General features: G+C 43.6%; 2 protein-coding genes across 3 annotated transcripts in view; one reads left to right on the forward strand and one right to left on the reverse strand.

Annotated features, from left to right (window-relative positions):
* The window catches only part of CSNK2A2 (casein kinase 2 alpha 2), a 40,812-nt gene extending 34,578 nt beyond the window's left edge, over positions 1–6,234 (reverse strand). For both annotated transcript variants that reach the window (XM_044663094.1, XR_006505431.1), the window contains exons 1-2: positions 5,961–6,234; positions 4,955–5,066 (exon numbers count right to left, since the gene is read on the reverse strand). In XM_044663094.1, coding sequence (XP_044519029.1) covers positions 4,955–5,066; positions 5,961–6,064 — 216 coding nt within the window. In that variant the 5' untranslated portion in view covers positions 6,065–6,234. The remainder of the gene's footprint in view (positions 1–4,954; positions 5,067–5,960) is intronic.
* Positions 6,063–6,716, forward strand: LOC123233208 (spidroin-1-like). The gene has a single exon (XM_044659359.1). The coding sequence runs from the start codon at positions 6,063–6,065 to the stop codon at positions 6,714–6,716; it is 654 nt and encodes a 217-aa protein (XP_044515294.1).
* The last annotated feature ends 7,833 nt before the right edge of the window (positions 6,717–14,549 follow it).

Genomic DNA, 14,549 nt, shown 5'->3' on the forward strand with positions numbered 1-14,549 from the left:
GTAAGATACTAAGACTACAAAGACAAAATGAACAACAGCCTGTGCCCTCTGTGAACTCTGTCTAGAGTTTGGACTGAATGGGGCCAGACCTGACTGCTACCAACACAGCCCCACTTAAGCTCCTTCTGCCCACCCTAAGGGAACATCCAAATGGAAGTACAAGGCAGGTAACTCAGGACTGGACTCCAGCAGCCAGGGTATTCCAAACCAGTCGAATTACTTTTGCTCCACTACTAATGAACCACTGATTACATCACCAAGGCATTCGTTTCATCACTGGCAATTGTGGAAAACAATGGCTGCCAGGATGCAGCCTCATTTCAATTAATTGTTCATTTGCTAATTGCACAAATCCAACTAGTTACATGAGGTCAAGACATTTTTAAAATTCGTACCAAAAACAAGTTTTTTCTTCACAATGTAAAATACTATTTTTGAAATATGTACCAAAAAAACAAGAGGACTGTGACAACTCAATAACAATGGAAATACTAAACAGCCTGGGCTTGGGAAGAGAGAAACTATGGTTCTCATTCTGCCTCTGCTCCCAACAGTCTTGGTGAATCTGGGCACAGCTTCCTCATCTGTAAGACAAGGAGCTTAGGCTAGATGAGCTCCAAAGTCTTTAACCAGCTCAGGACCCCCCAATCTTAAGATTTAAGGTTGAAATCAGTAAGAACTCTAACTACCAAAGAAATTAACCAGGGAGAATCAATTACTTTAAGAATCAAAATACACTCCACTCCATGTTTCATATATGTGGCTTTGTTCTGCCAACTATCTACAAAATTTTGTTTAAAATATCCAGGGTACTGAAATCTTGGATAATGACAGTATTAGGAAGATGTGTTGTGCTGCAATTTACAATCTTAAAGGGTTTCCTGGAGAAAATGAGTTTTTGAAAACAAGATTCCTCAACAGTCACAGATACATTCTGAATGTCTTGTTTTCAGGGAAATAAAAACTTTGATCTATACAGCTAGTTGCCTGTATGAAAAAGAAAAAGGACTTTTCACCAGGGAAAATGAAAATACAAAAAAGGCCCAGGTCAGCCTAGGAAGAGGCAAATAAGTGTGACTGGCCTCATGAAGTCATCCATCCCTAAAAGGGATGCCCAGGCAGGGAGAAGGGATTCTTCCCTGTACAAGACTTTTGACTCCTATATCTCTGTAAAAAGAACAAAACTGTCCACATGCTCAGAGCTCACAGAAACACCTGTTCTGCTCTGACTGTAGTCTTAGTCAGCCAGGCTGTTAAGACAACTCCCAGACAATCTTAAACAACAATTTCCTAGCCTTTATACATTTCAGTATGTTTAAAAAATTGTCTTCCCATGTTCAGCAAGGACAATGTCTTTGTCAATGTTCTATGGGAATACCAATTCACATAGGTGGTGCTCAATAGCTGTCAATTAAATTAAATCTGGGGCACGCCTTTCGCCATTCCTTTATACAATCACCCCCACCTCTCTCACAGAGCTCTAAATCAAAAAACAAGGTAGAAAACCCTCTTGGAATCTTCCTGTGCCTTGTGGGTTGTAGGAGCAGGGTGAATTACTGATTTTTTATAACTCTTAAGTTTTGGCCCACACATCTGTTCTGACTGATGATTTTGGGGGGGAGAGGGGAGAGATGGGTAGCAAAAAACTTTCCACTTTATCAGTTCAGAATCCTAACACAGTCAATTAGACTCAGCACATGAAGACAACAGTTGAGAATTAAAAAACTATAAAGGGTAAAGAAAGATTGGCACGGATTCTTCAGAAGTCAAGTAGGACCCTGAGACCAGCCTGGATGTGTCAATCTGAAGAGAGGTTAAAATCTGGGTCTTCTTGAGGGATGATGCGCTGGATAGAGCTAGACAGGCATCCCATTTATGAGGCACTTTACACAATTATCTCACTCCTCTCCATTTTATGAAGGAAAATGCTATTATTATCACTATTTTATAAGTAAGGAAACTGAGGAGACAAACAAGCAAAGAAACGTGTCCAGTCAAGATCACCAGGGTTCCATAGCCACTAAGTGTCCCAGGCAGAATTTGAACCAGATCCTCTTAAAAAGAAAACATGCGAGTGTGCCTTGCACTTCTCCCTCTCTGGGAGACCTTAGGTAAGCTCCTCCTCTCTAGGTCTCAGTTCTTGCATTTATATAATGAGGGCAACAGATTTCATAGCTTCTGAGTTGCCTTCCAAAAATCTATAATCCTCTTCACTATACAGAACACAGAAAAAGTAGGCTCTGTTCTTAGGGAATTTACATTCTAGTTTAGGCTCCCCTGACAGTAGCAAAGTTACAGTAGGATTGTCTGAAGAGGCAACTTTCCTCAGGGCCCCCAAGAGTAACCATAGTGAGTCATTTACTAGACTTAACTCTTCTCTAATTAATTGTCAGAATTCACACAAAAAAGAGGAAGCTCAATGCTATCTTATCTAAATGTAAGAGATGTAAAAAATAAAGATTCTAATAGATTCAAGTCATTTAAATCCACTTGCATTTAGCCTGTTAGACATATAAAGTCACAAGCTTCACTGCAGTTTCTCAGTCCTCGTGGGTGAAGAGGTATAAAATATCCTATTTTGTGCAATGTGTCTATGTTGATTAATGTTCATAAGGGGAGGCAAGGGGATACTGACTCCTTGCTGCCAAAACTATGATTGTCAAGAGGGTCTCATCCATCTAGCTAATGCTGCTCCCATGAACACAGCACCAATTCTTTCCATGTCAATTCTGATCCTGTGTTGGGAAGCAAGAACCACTGTAGCTGGATAAACAAAATACTAGACTAAAACCCAGAAAACTGCACTGCAGTATACTATGTTTTTTTCAGGTACACAAGGAGGGTTCTTGGACAAGTTTGTCCACCTGTAAAAAGAGTGAATAGAACTTCCACCATACTGAGCTATTCTGAAAATTAACAGGCAAGTATTAGTTTTATTGGAGAATGAATATAACTTGTCCAGTGATGCTATTACTTAGATTATAAGGTGTGACTACTGAACAAAACTTATTTTTAAAATAAGCATTCCTCAACATATGGGTAAGATATGTCTGCAAAATAAGTGTTCCAATCAAGGTGCCATTGGCTCAAAACACTTTTGGAAACTGAAAAATTCTTTCAGAAAATAAATTCTTAAGAGTCATGGAAATGGTCAAAAAGCATTTGGAACCAGATCAAGCGGATGAGGATGGGTGATTTAGCTGGGGAACGGTATTTTCAATTTAAAAAAAAAAAAAGAGCTAAAAAAGTGAGGTTAACTTTTTTTAAATGCCTTTAACTGGTTCTGCATACAATTCCAAGAGGGAGGAGTTTCAAAATTGTTTTGTGCAATGAGTAAACATCCTTAGAAGAAGGGGCTACCACTCAAAAAATAATTATTTTGAAGAGGCCAACACTTATAAACATTATGTTTGCATTAAAGTCACCCTTGTGTTAGCACAGAGGAAAACCAGATTCCATGTATCCTGTGCCTTCCCTGTTTTGGCCCAAGCATTTTTCAAACTACTCCAGTAGCAGGATGGATCACTGAGTAGAAATTGTGGCACATTCTCTCCTCAATATCCCCAGGATAAAAATTTAGTAATACAACTCAACAAGGATCATCACTCACAGTATTGACATAAAAATGCTTTAATCCTACTCTTATTCTGCAAATCTATTCATAAGGCTAATGATCAGGAAGGTACAGATAATAGCTGAGCTCTGATCACTTAATTCCTTTATTTTTCATAACTACTTGAATAAGTCAAAACTAATCTGTCACAAGCACCTGTCAAATTCCAAGAGTTCCTCTGCTGTCATTATCAAGAGATAGTTCCAAATATACTATCAACATAATGAATTTCAGTCAAGTATGTTCATTATGCACTAAGTGAGTTATATAAGAGCATGCCACTATATCCTAGATTTAAAATTCCAGAACCAATTGTTGTTTTAAGAGCTCCAAATTTGTTTTTTGTAGTGCTGACTTTCTGTCACGAAGACTACCACAAAGGCAAAACTTGATTCCAGAGGGCTTTAAGAATTCTTCCTTATATTGTCAGTGTCAACTTATTCCAAATGAGTCCATGACAAACTAGCAAACATCACCACATACAAGAGCATGACCTCAAACACATCATCACCACAGCCAAATGAACAAGCTATGGTTCTGTGACATTTTTTCCTACCTCTGATCAGCATCAGTCAACCCTTGAATCCATCTCAATGCCAGCTGAAATGTCCTCTTACAAATATTAAACCCATCAAACATAAATAATGCTCAAGCAAACTTTGCACAAAGGAAGGACCAGGAAATAAGGAAACTAGTGTCTGTGGGTGATCTTATTTGGCAATTAAAAAACAGTCAAGGAAATCCTATCTGTGATGTTTGCTAGGGGACCCAGAATTTTAATATATATTAGTAAAACATCTGTTCCTAAAATGCTATATTTAGATTTTACTGTCAAAGTCATTCTCCCTCCCCCCCCCTTTGCAATTTTTTGGTGGTAAATAAAAAATGGGATGGGAAGGATTAATGAAGGAGATTTTTAGTTGGATGGAAAGCAAAGATAAGCTTTTACATAATGAAACATATCACTTCTTACTCTGGAAAAAGGCAGGTGTTTTCCTTCTGAACTAGAAAACTAGGATGAAATTGTAAATCAAATCAAAAAACCTAGGTGGTGGTGTGGATAGAGCACTGGACCTGGAATTAGGAAGACTCTAGCTAGACTTCTGTCCCAGACACTTGCTAGCTACACAATCCTGTGCCAATCACGTAACCTCCATGATCCTCAATTTCCTCAGCTGCAAAATGGGGATAAAAACAGCCCGTGCCATCATAAGGATGGTGAGATTCAAATGAGATAAGACACTTTGAAAACCTAGAGAAATTTTGAAGAACTAGAAAAATATTAACTATTATAATTCTCATAGCAATCATAAGAGTACCAGCAATAGGACACTGACTCACCTTGAGAATTTTTACAACCACTCTCTCATTGTTGGTGATGTTAATGGCCTCAAATACTTCACTATATTTTCCCCGACCAAGTTTCCGAACCAGTTGGTAATCGTCCTGATTACTGTGAAGAGCAAGAGATACATCTAAGTGACAGGTAGGAGACACATGGAGTGACAGTGGTTTGGTGTTAACTACCTCCATATTCTCTCTCTTCATCCAGATCCAGCCCTTGAAAAACCATTTATTCACAATTCCTTCTCCTAAGGAGTGTCGAAGCTGCCCCCCCCCTTCCCTTAACTCTGCTCTTAACCGCCCCCCTCAATCCTACTGACCTTCACTCCACTGGGGAGGAAGGGGGACAAAAAGAAGCCCCAACTCCATCCAATAGGCCCTCACTCCACTGAGAGGTGGGAGGGAGCAGAAACCCCAACTCAATCCTACTGACCTTCACTCCACGAGTGGAAGGGGGCAGGGACCCCAATTCCATTCAACTGACCCTCAATGGAAGTTAGGGTGAAGCAGGAACCCCAACTCTAACCTACTGGCCCTCACTCCATTGAAGAGGAGATAGGAACTCTAACTTTATTCCGGTGAACCTCACTCCACTGGGAGGGGGCCAGGCACCTCTCCTCGGTCCAACTGTCCCTGAGCCCATGGGGGTGTGCAGGGCGCCTGGCCAGTTTGCAGGAGGGTGCCCCTCCATTCTGCAGGCCATGTATCCCCAGTATTTGCGGCTCTGCAGCAGCCGCCCAGTTTCTGTCCTTCCCCCCCCCCCACCAGCGCCCGGCGGGGGCTCCCTGAGCTGATCGGTGTTGGGGCCGGGGCTGCACCCACACATCCACCCCCTCCTGGCCGGCCCCGGGCTGTGGAAGCCCCCTGCCCAGCCCAACCCGGGGGCCGACAGCCAGCAGTGCGTGTGCTCGCCCCGCGGGGGGCCGGCCCGGAGCACATGGGCAGGCAGGCGGGCGGGCGGCCGGGGCGGCCGGGCCCGGGGCGGCGGCGGCGCTGGCTTTACCCCCAGCTCGGGACGTGCGCCTCGTAGTCCCAGTACTCGCGGCTCCTCAGGCTGTTCACCTCGGCGTAGACCCGGGCCCTGCTCCCGGCGGCCGGGCCGGGCATGGCGGGTGGCGCCGGGAGGCAGCGGGGGGCGCGGGGCGGCTGCGGCGACGAGGGCAGGGGCGGCAGCAGCAGCAGGCGGCGAGGCCGGGGTGCCGAGCGCAGGAACCCCAGCAGCGACGAGGCGGCGGCACAGGCGAGGGCGGCGAAGGGCGGCGGAGCCAGGCCGGGGACCGCTGGGGCGGGGGCGGGAGGCGGCGGCGGCGGGGCCGGCCTGGCCGGGCCGCCCCGGCCCTTGGAGCGACCGACGGGCGGAGGGCGGGGCGGGCCGGCGGCAGCGGCGGGGACGGCGGGAGGCGCTCGTGCCCGGCCCCGCTGCGGCTGCGGCTCGGCTCCGGCTCCGCTTCGGCTCCGCTCGCGCCCGCGCTTCTCGGCGGCTGCCGCACCGGCGGGGGCGGCCGGGAGAATGGACAGGAAGCGGCCGACCAGGAGCAGCAGCGACGGCGGCCGCGGCGACCGAGGCCAAGGAGGAGGCGGCAGCGGCGGCGGCAGCGGCGGCGGCAGCGGAGGGAACCCGGAAAAGGGGCAGGGCTCGGCAGGAGGGGCCTCGGCCGCTGGCCCCAAGGGCCGCCCCCGCCTACAGCGCCCCCTGCAGCTCCGGAGGACCCGGCGCCCCGGCCGTGCCCGAGACAGCTGGGGGGGGTGGTGGAAATAGGAAGAGTGCCACCCCCTCCCCAAACTCTCCTCCCGCCCCCGACTCCCGCCCCGGACCCCCGCCCTAGTCAAACCTTTCCTCGGTACTAACTTCCTTGGTCACCCTCCACTAGACCTCCAGCCAGACTCTCCTAGCTTCCAATTGAGACCCTTCTCCTCCTGTAGCCCCCTCAATCGCACCTTCCCTCCATTCTATCCTCAGTGACCAGACACTCCCTGACCGCCCCGCCTTCTCCACTGGCCTCCCCAATTGGACCTTCCCCTTCCCAACTGCATCCTCTTTTTCTTCTAGACGCCCCCGGACCTCCCTTAGGGCTCCAGGCTGGACCCTAGGACCGTCACTGAGTCAGCAGGCATCCATTAAGTGCCCATTGGGTGCCAGGCACTGTGCCAAGCTCTAGGAATACAAAGAAAGACATTAGCATGGCACTAGCCATACCCCTGTACTTAGCATAGCAGGGGCCCTAGAAATTGTTCAATCCAGCCGTCTCTTTGAAAAGACAAGGGGCCGGGGGACACTGTGAAGTTTAAGGGTCACTAAGTGCCTAGGGTGCAGGTTTGAACCCAGGTTTTCCTGACTTGGACTCAGGACCTTTGACCATTCTTCATCCGGAGCTCTCCGCTGCCTTTCAGCCCTGGTTCCCCCAAAAGCACATAAACTGAAGGCAAAGACAGCAGTTTTTTCCCTCTGTATCCACTTCAGCTAGCAGTGTCTGGAGCAAAGTAGGCACCACATAAATGCTGGTTAATTGATTGTCTAATCCATCTAGTCCCCCTCTCCAAGATTCCTCTGTCTCCTTCACTAACTCCTCCTTTAAGGTTCTGTCCTGAGTCCTCTTCTCTGCTCCCTCTCTATTACTTTATTTGGGGTTCTCAACAGTATCCATGAATTTAAAGACCATCTCTATGCTGATGATTCTTAAATTTACCTTTCCTGCCCCAGCTTCTTCCTCCAAACATGCATCTCCAATTTCTTTTCTGGGTTGGATGTCTAGTAGAAATCTTTTTTTTTTTTTTTTTTTTTTTTTTTTTTTTATTCTTGCCTTCCATCAAAACTGTGTATGGGTTCCAAGACAGAAGAATCATAAGGGCTAGGCAACAGGGGTTAAGTGACTTGCCCAAGGTCACACAGCTGGGAAATGTCTGGGTTAGAATTTAAACCTAGGACCTACCATCTCTAGGCCTGGCTTTCTATCCACTGAGCCATCTAGCTGCCCTCCAATAGAAATCTTAAACTCAAGTCCAAAAGAGAACTTGTTTTCTTTCTGCCAAACCTTCCCTGCACCTTCCTTATCACCACAGAGTACTACAGTACTGTTACTGTGTTAAGATTAAAATTCTCTAGATTCTGTATCTTAATTTATAATTATTTATTAAACAATAAAAAGTAGGCCAGAGAAAAAGACCTCCAGTTACATGGGGCCAGCCATTCCCTCCTCTGAGAGCCACGTTGAAAAGTGTGGCACCTACTTGCTTTGAATTCCTAAGAAAAAGCCCAGCACTATTTTTCTATAGATTATCCTCTTCTCAGTCCCTCAGATGTCATTTGTCCTCAACTCCTATTTCTCATTCCCCACCCCCCATATCCAAGCTGTTCCTAAGACTTTTTGATGTCACCTCTGAAGCATCTCTCAAATATATCTCTTGAAGACAGTCCCTGATCATCTCTGTCACTTCCATGACCATGGCTAAGGATCTCATCACTCCAATTCATCCTTTATTCAGTCGCTAAAGCACAAGTCCAACCACATCTCACACACACACACACACACACACACACACACCAGCCCCTACTCAAAAAACTCCAGTGATTCCCCATTGCCTCCAGGATCAAATACAAAATCTTCCATTTGACATTCAAAGCTCTTCCTGACCTATCTTGTCCTACCTTTCCAATCTTACATCTTAAGCTCAGGCAAATATTCTTAGATCCAGTGATACCGGCCTCTTGGCTACTCCATGAACAAGACATTCCAACTTGACTCTGGGCTTCCTTTCTGACTGTACGCCATGCCAGCTCTCCCTTTTTTTCTCAATTACTGACTTCCTTGGCTTCCTAAAAGTCCCAACTAAAATCCTACTTTTTACAGAAAGTCTTTCCCAACCCCTCTTAATTCTAAAGCATTGTCTTTCTTAATTATTTCTTACCTATCCTGCATATCGATTGTTTCTTTGTTTAGGCATTTCTTTTTCATGTTGTCTCTCCCATCTGATTTTGAGCTCCTGAAGAGCAGGAACTGACTTTTGCCTCTTTTTTTTTTTTTTAAACTTCAGCACTTTGCTCAGTGCCCAATACATAGCAGGCAATTAAGAAATGTTTACTGATTGATTGACTCTTTCAACCAGAACCTTCTCTTCCTCAAAATCCCTTACCAAGCTTCTCTCCATCTAGACCCACTTGGGGTCAACCATCTCCTTCTTTCCAAGGTGCCTTTATTTCCCTTGTTCTGAGGCCCTACAATTCACACTTTTGTTTTCTGAAACTCCCATTAAAATCTTTCGAATTGGAAGGAAACAAACATTTAATAATCACCTACTATTTGCCAGGCTCTGTGCTAAGTGTTTTACAAAGATGAGTCTCCCTGATTCCATCCTGTGTATCATCCTCAACTCCTCCACCTTCCCACATCCAATGAAACTTATTGATTGATTCTTTCTCCACATCATCTTTCCCATTGATCCATCTTGTCTGTCCATTCATAGTGTTCTAGTTCAGGTTTCATTTTTTCTTTTGTCTTTGTGTTACCAGGACTTAAATCAATAAACATTTTTAAAGCATCTACTATAAGTCCAGCTCTGCCCTAAATGGGGTTACAAAAAAGAAAAAAAAGGCAATCTCTGTCCTCCAGGAGATCTCAGTCTAACAGATAGGACAATATGCAAACAGTCATGCAAGCTATGTGACTTTGGGTAAGTCACTTCACCTTTCTTGCCTGTTTCCTCAACTGTAAAATGAGCTGGAGAAGGAAACGGCAAACCATTCCAGTATCTCTACTAAGAAGAAATGGAGTCATGAAGAGTCAAACATGATTGATCATAATTGAATAACAAATAAGTGATAAATACGGGATAAATTTTTTTTTGTTTTTCTTTTTAATACAGGATAAATTTGGGATAATTTTGGAGGAAAAACTCTAGCATTAAGGAGGCTCACAAAGGATTTTTGCAGGAGTACAGGAGAGTGTCTGGCACTAGATTCTTGAAGCAGTTGGGTATCACAGTGGATACAAGGCTGGGCCTGCAGTCAAGAAGACCTAATTCCAAGTTCAGCCCCCAATACATGCTAGCTGGGTGGCCCTAGGCTAGTCACTTAATCTTTCTCTGCCTCCATTTCTTCCTAAGAGATATAAAATGAGGAAATAATAGCACCTATCTCCCAGAGTTGTGAAGATTAAATGAAATCTGTATAAAGTCTTAGCACAGTGCCTGGCACATAGTAGGCATGTAATATTCTCTCCTTCCCTAGTAAAAGGCAGAAGAGATGAGTAATGATGGGTGGTGAGTTCTGTGGGAGAGGCACTGAAGCGGGTCCTGGCACCTGGTAAGCACTTAATAAATGCCTGGTGATTGATTGATTCAGGGTTTTATTACCTCTTGGGAGGTAGTCTCTCTGAAACAGTTTTCCTATTTGTCTTCCCTCTTCCACATCTCTCCCCTTTCCCATCCATCTTCCACACTGCTGCAAAGTGGATAAAATCAGGTTTGACCGATCACCTCCCTGCATGAGGGAGTTCATTGTTGTTTTCAGTTGTTTCAGTCATGTCCAACTCTTTGTGATCTCATTTGGAGTTTTGGGGGCAGGTTTGTCATTTTCTTCTCTAGCTCATTTTGAAGATGAGGAAACAGGCAAATAGGGTTAAGTGACTTGCCTCAGATCACATAGCTAGTAAGTGCCTGAGGTCAGATTTGAACTCTGGTCTCCCTGACTCCAGGCCCTCTATCTACTATACCACCTAACTGCCCCAAGAGACTTTGGTGGTTCCCTAATAACGCTAAGACACAAGCATCCTGGCATTTTCATAGTTGGCTCCAGTCTACTTTTGGAAACTGATTCCATGTTAGATGCTCTCATGTGCTCCACATTTCAGCCAAATTTGCTTATTTGATGTTGTATATTCAGTATTCTGTCATGTGTCTCCATACAAGGATCCTCTAAGCCTGGGATGCTCCATCCTTACCTGTATTTTGTTCCTGCAAAACAGCCTCAGTTTCCTCATCTATAAAATGAGTTGGAGAAGGAAATGGAAAACCACTCTAGGGTATTTGCCAAGAAAACCCTAAATAAAATCAAGAAAAGTCAGGAATGACTGAAATGTCTGAATAACAACAATCTGTATACATGTCCTCTCCTCTTTCCCTGAGGAAAAAATAAGTTCCTTGAAGGCAAGAACCGTTTTATTTGTTTTTTGCTGCTTTTTTTTTTTTTGTCTTTGTATCCCTAGGGTCCAGTATAGATACCAGCCTGACATAAGTAGAAAATTTTAAAAGTGCTTCATGAATTGAGTTGAATTAAATCTCTCATCTCATAATCGCAGCCTACCTCTTCTATCCAGCCCAGATCGTTTTGAAATATCCTTCCTTTTGACGTTCTCAATCTTATTATATCTTTATCCAACCTTCTTATTGACCTGAGTCCCTGACATCAATCACTTCCCTTTAAAATATTCACGCTCTGATATTTTCTTCCCTTTCTACCTCAAAACCTCTTTCTTTGTCACTCTGACTCTCTGAAGGCTCTTTCTTCCTTTCACCCTTCTTTCTCCTTTCCATCCTCAAAATCTTCATAACTGTGTCCTCCTGCCATGCTTCTCTTCCTCCATTTTGTAAACCCAGATCAAAGGAAGTGTCTGAGGTCAGATTTGAACTCTTCTCTGATGCCTCCAGTCACAAATAAGTTTGCTTTCTTTAGCTCCAGCCTACTCCTTGGTGTCTTGCACTCTAGTCACATTGTTTTATACTATAATTATGGTTGTGTGGATGGTATCTACCCACTAGACTGTAAGCTCCATAAGAATAGGCCCTTTTATTATTATTGACTCTCTCTCCTCCAGGACCACGCTTTGCACTTAGAAGTTGCTTAATAAATATTTGCTGAACTTTTGCTGAGCTCAAATCCCCAATTGCCCTAAATTTCTTCTTCTGGAATCTCTTGAGTTCTTCTAAAGTCTTCTATTTCTTCCACCCCCAACATTCCTATAAAGTAATCAGGATCTCTCTATCCTGCTGGATTCTGAATTCCTCCCACTCTGAGTATCTACCCTTGGCCCACCTCAGCCAGGGGTGCTCCAGCCCCACCCACCTCTCCTACACATATCATTCAGCACCCAACCCACACCCAGTCTCATAGAACCTGCTTCCACACCTGTACACACCATGCCCTGCTACCTGCCAAGTCACCCACACATTCTCTGGTTGTATCATTCCTTCATACATCCAGCAGACACAGCCTAAACTGGCCCTTGAAATTAAGAGTCATTCATGGGACAAAATGGGTAGTACCTTATAGTTGGCTATTATTTAATATCATTCAGGCAATCAGTAAGCATTTATGAAGTGCCTTCTATGTGCAAGGGACTGACTAAGCACTATGAATACAAGAAGAGGCAAAAGATGGTCTCTCCCCTGGAGCTCACAGTCTAATGGGGGAAGACAACAACAACAAAAAAGTCTATCTGTCTATCTATCTATCCATCCATCCATTCATCCACCTGTCCACATTTCTTTGTTTCTTTTTTTCTTTCCTTGCTTTTTTCTTTATTAATTTTTTTCTTTTCCTTCCTTCCTCCCTTCCTTTCTTTCTTCCTTCCTTCCTTCCTTTCTTCTCTTGTTTCTTTCTTTCTTTCTTTCTTTCTTTCTTTCTTCCTTCCTTCCTTCCTTCCTTCCTTCCTTCCTTCCTTCCTTCCTTCCTTCCTTCCTTCCTTCCTTTCTATCTATCCATCCATCTGTCTACATACACATACAAACAAGCCACAAACAGGATAAATAGGAAATAATAAACAGGGAAAGCACTAGAATCAAGAGTGAAGGCTTCCTATAGAATATGGGATTTTTGTTGTGACTTAAAGGAAGCCAGGAAAACCTGAAGGCAGAGTGGAGGAGGGAGAATGTTCCAGGCAAGGAGGAGAAAAGAGAAAATGCCCAGAGCTGAGAGATGGAGTGTCTTGGAGAGATGGAACCAGGAAATCATTATTACTAGATCAAAGGGATCTTGTCTGGGAGTCAAGTGTAATAAGACTAGAAAAGTAGAAGAATAGTCTATGAAGGCTTTGAAGGCCAAACAGAGGATTGTTGCATTTGATCTTGGGGGCAATAGGGCATCAGTAGAGTTTATTGATTATGGGCTAGGGGGTTAGGGGAACCAAATTTTTGTAGCCAAAGGGCTATAAAACTGTGTATCTACCTTGACCCAACAATACCACTACTAGGTCTGTATCCCAAAGAAATCAAAGAAAAGGGAGAAAGACCTATTTGTACAAAAATATTTATAGCAGCTATTTTTATGGCGGCAAAGATTTGGAAACTTGAGGAGATGTCCATCAATCAAAGAATGGCTGGACAAGTCGTGGTATATGATTATGATGGAATACTAAAGTGCTTCAAGAAATGATGTACAGGACAATTTCATAAAAATCTATAAAACCTATATGAACTGATGCAAAGTGAAGTGAGCAGAACCAGGAGAACATTGTACATAGTAACCACAATATTGTATGATGACCAGCTGTCACTGGCTTAACTATTATCAGCAATGTAAGAATCCAAGACAACTTCCAGGGACTCGTGATGAAAAATGCTATCCACCACCATAGAAGGAACTGATGACATCTGAATGCAAATCAAAGCATATTATTTTTTAGTTTATTTCCTTTCATGATTTTTTCTTATATGTATAATATGTGTCTTCTTTGACAAATAGAGAAATATGTATTGATTGATAGGACATGTACAGCCTATGTCAGACTGATGTGAGCAAGAGGGGATTAGGGTCTTGTCTAAAGAACTGACAACATGGACTGACTCCATGCTGAGGGAACAAATTTCATCATAAGGGAATATAGTTATAGAATAGTTAGTAAAAGAAGAAGTAAGTAGATAAATGAGGGAAGGGAAGGAGGAAAGGAGGTGTGGTGGGTAAGGGGTTTTCAAGAAAGCTTTTAATCTTGATTAAAGAAGGAGTCATTTGTTTGGGTGGTTGTGACCCTGTTGTTTCCAAGGAACTGATAACGCTTTACCCATGGTCCATTTTACCCATGGTCCACTTTGGTCTGTGTGGATTTACTCACTTGGGCAAATAGCAATTTAAATGGGATACTAATAATAATGCTGAATGCCCCGGGGGTAAACTTTTGGTCAAGTTTTACTCTTTTTTTTTGCACAGACACTAAGAAAGGCAGTGAATGTGGAAATGGAGCATTATTTGGACCTCATCCCATGTGACTCGGAATCTGAACCTTTTTACCTTAGATTATGTGATGTAGGGAGTTTTCTCATAATTGTAAATCTAAGCAACTCATATACCTTTTTAAAAAGGTGGTCCTCCACCCTTACCACTCTTCCACCAAGGAGCCAATACACAGAAGTTAAGGGCTAAAAAAAACAAAAAACAAATAAATAAACAAACAAATAAATAAAAAGGTGGTCCCATACTAATTAACCATTTATTGTGCCTGTGTTCTTTTGATTGTTTATAGCTACCTGGCAGGGTTTGTGGGACATTTCAGCCCATGTCAAGATTACTTGCCATCTTAGGGAGCGGTGAGGGGAGGCAAGAAGAAAATAATTTAGGTTGCAAAATGTCAGAAAAAAAAGTGTTTAAAATTGTTTTTACATGTTA

The sequence above is a fragment of the Gracilinanus agilis genome, chromosome 2 (assembly GCF_016433145.1).
Source record: "Gracilinanus agilis isolate LMUSP501 chromosome 2, AgileGrace, whole genome shotgun sequence".
Classification (NCBI taxonomy): domain Eukaryota; kingdom Metazoa; phylum Chordata; class Mammalia; order Didelphimorphia; family Didelphidae; genus Gracilinanus; species Gracilinanus agilis.

Excerpts from the sequence above, each read along its gene's own strand:
- LOC123233208 (XM_044659359.1), top strand. The coding sequence starts at position 6,063 with ATGGCGGGTGGCGCCGGGAGGCAGCGGGGGGCGCGGGGCGGCTGCGGC.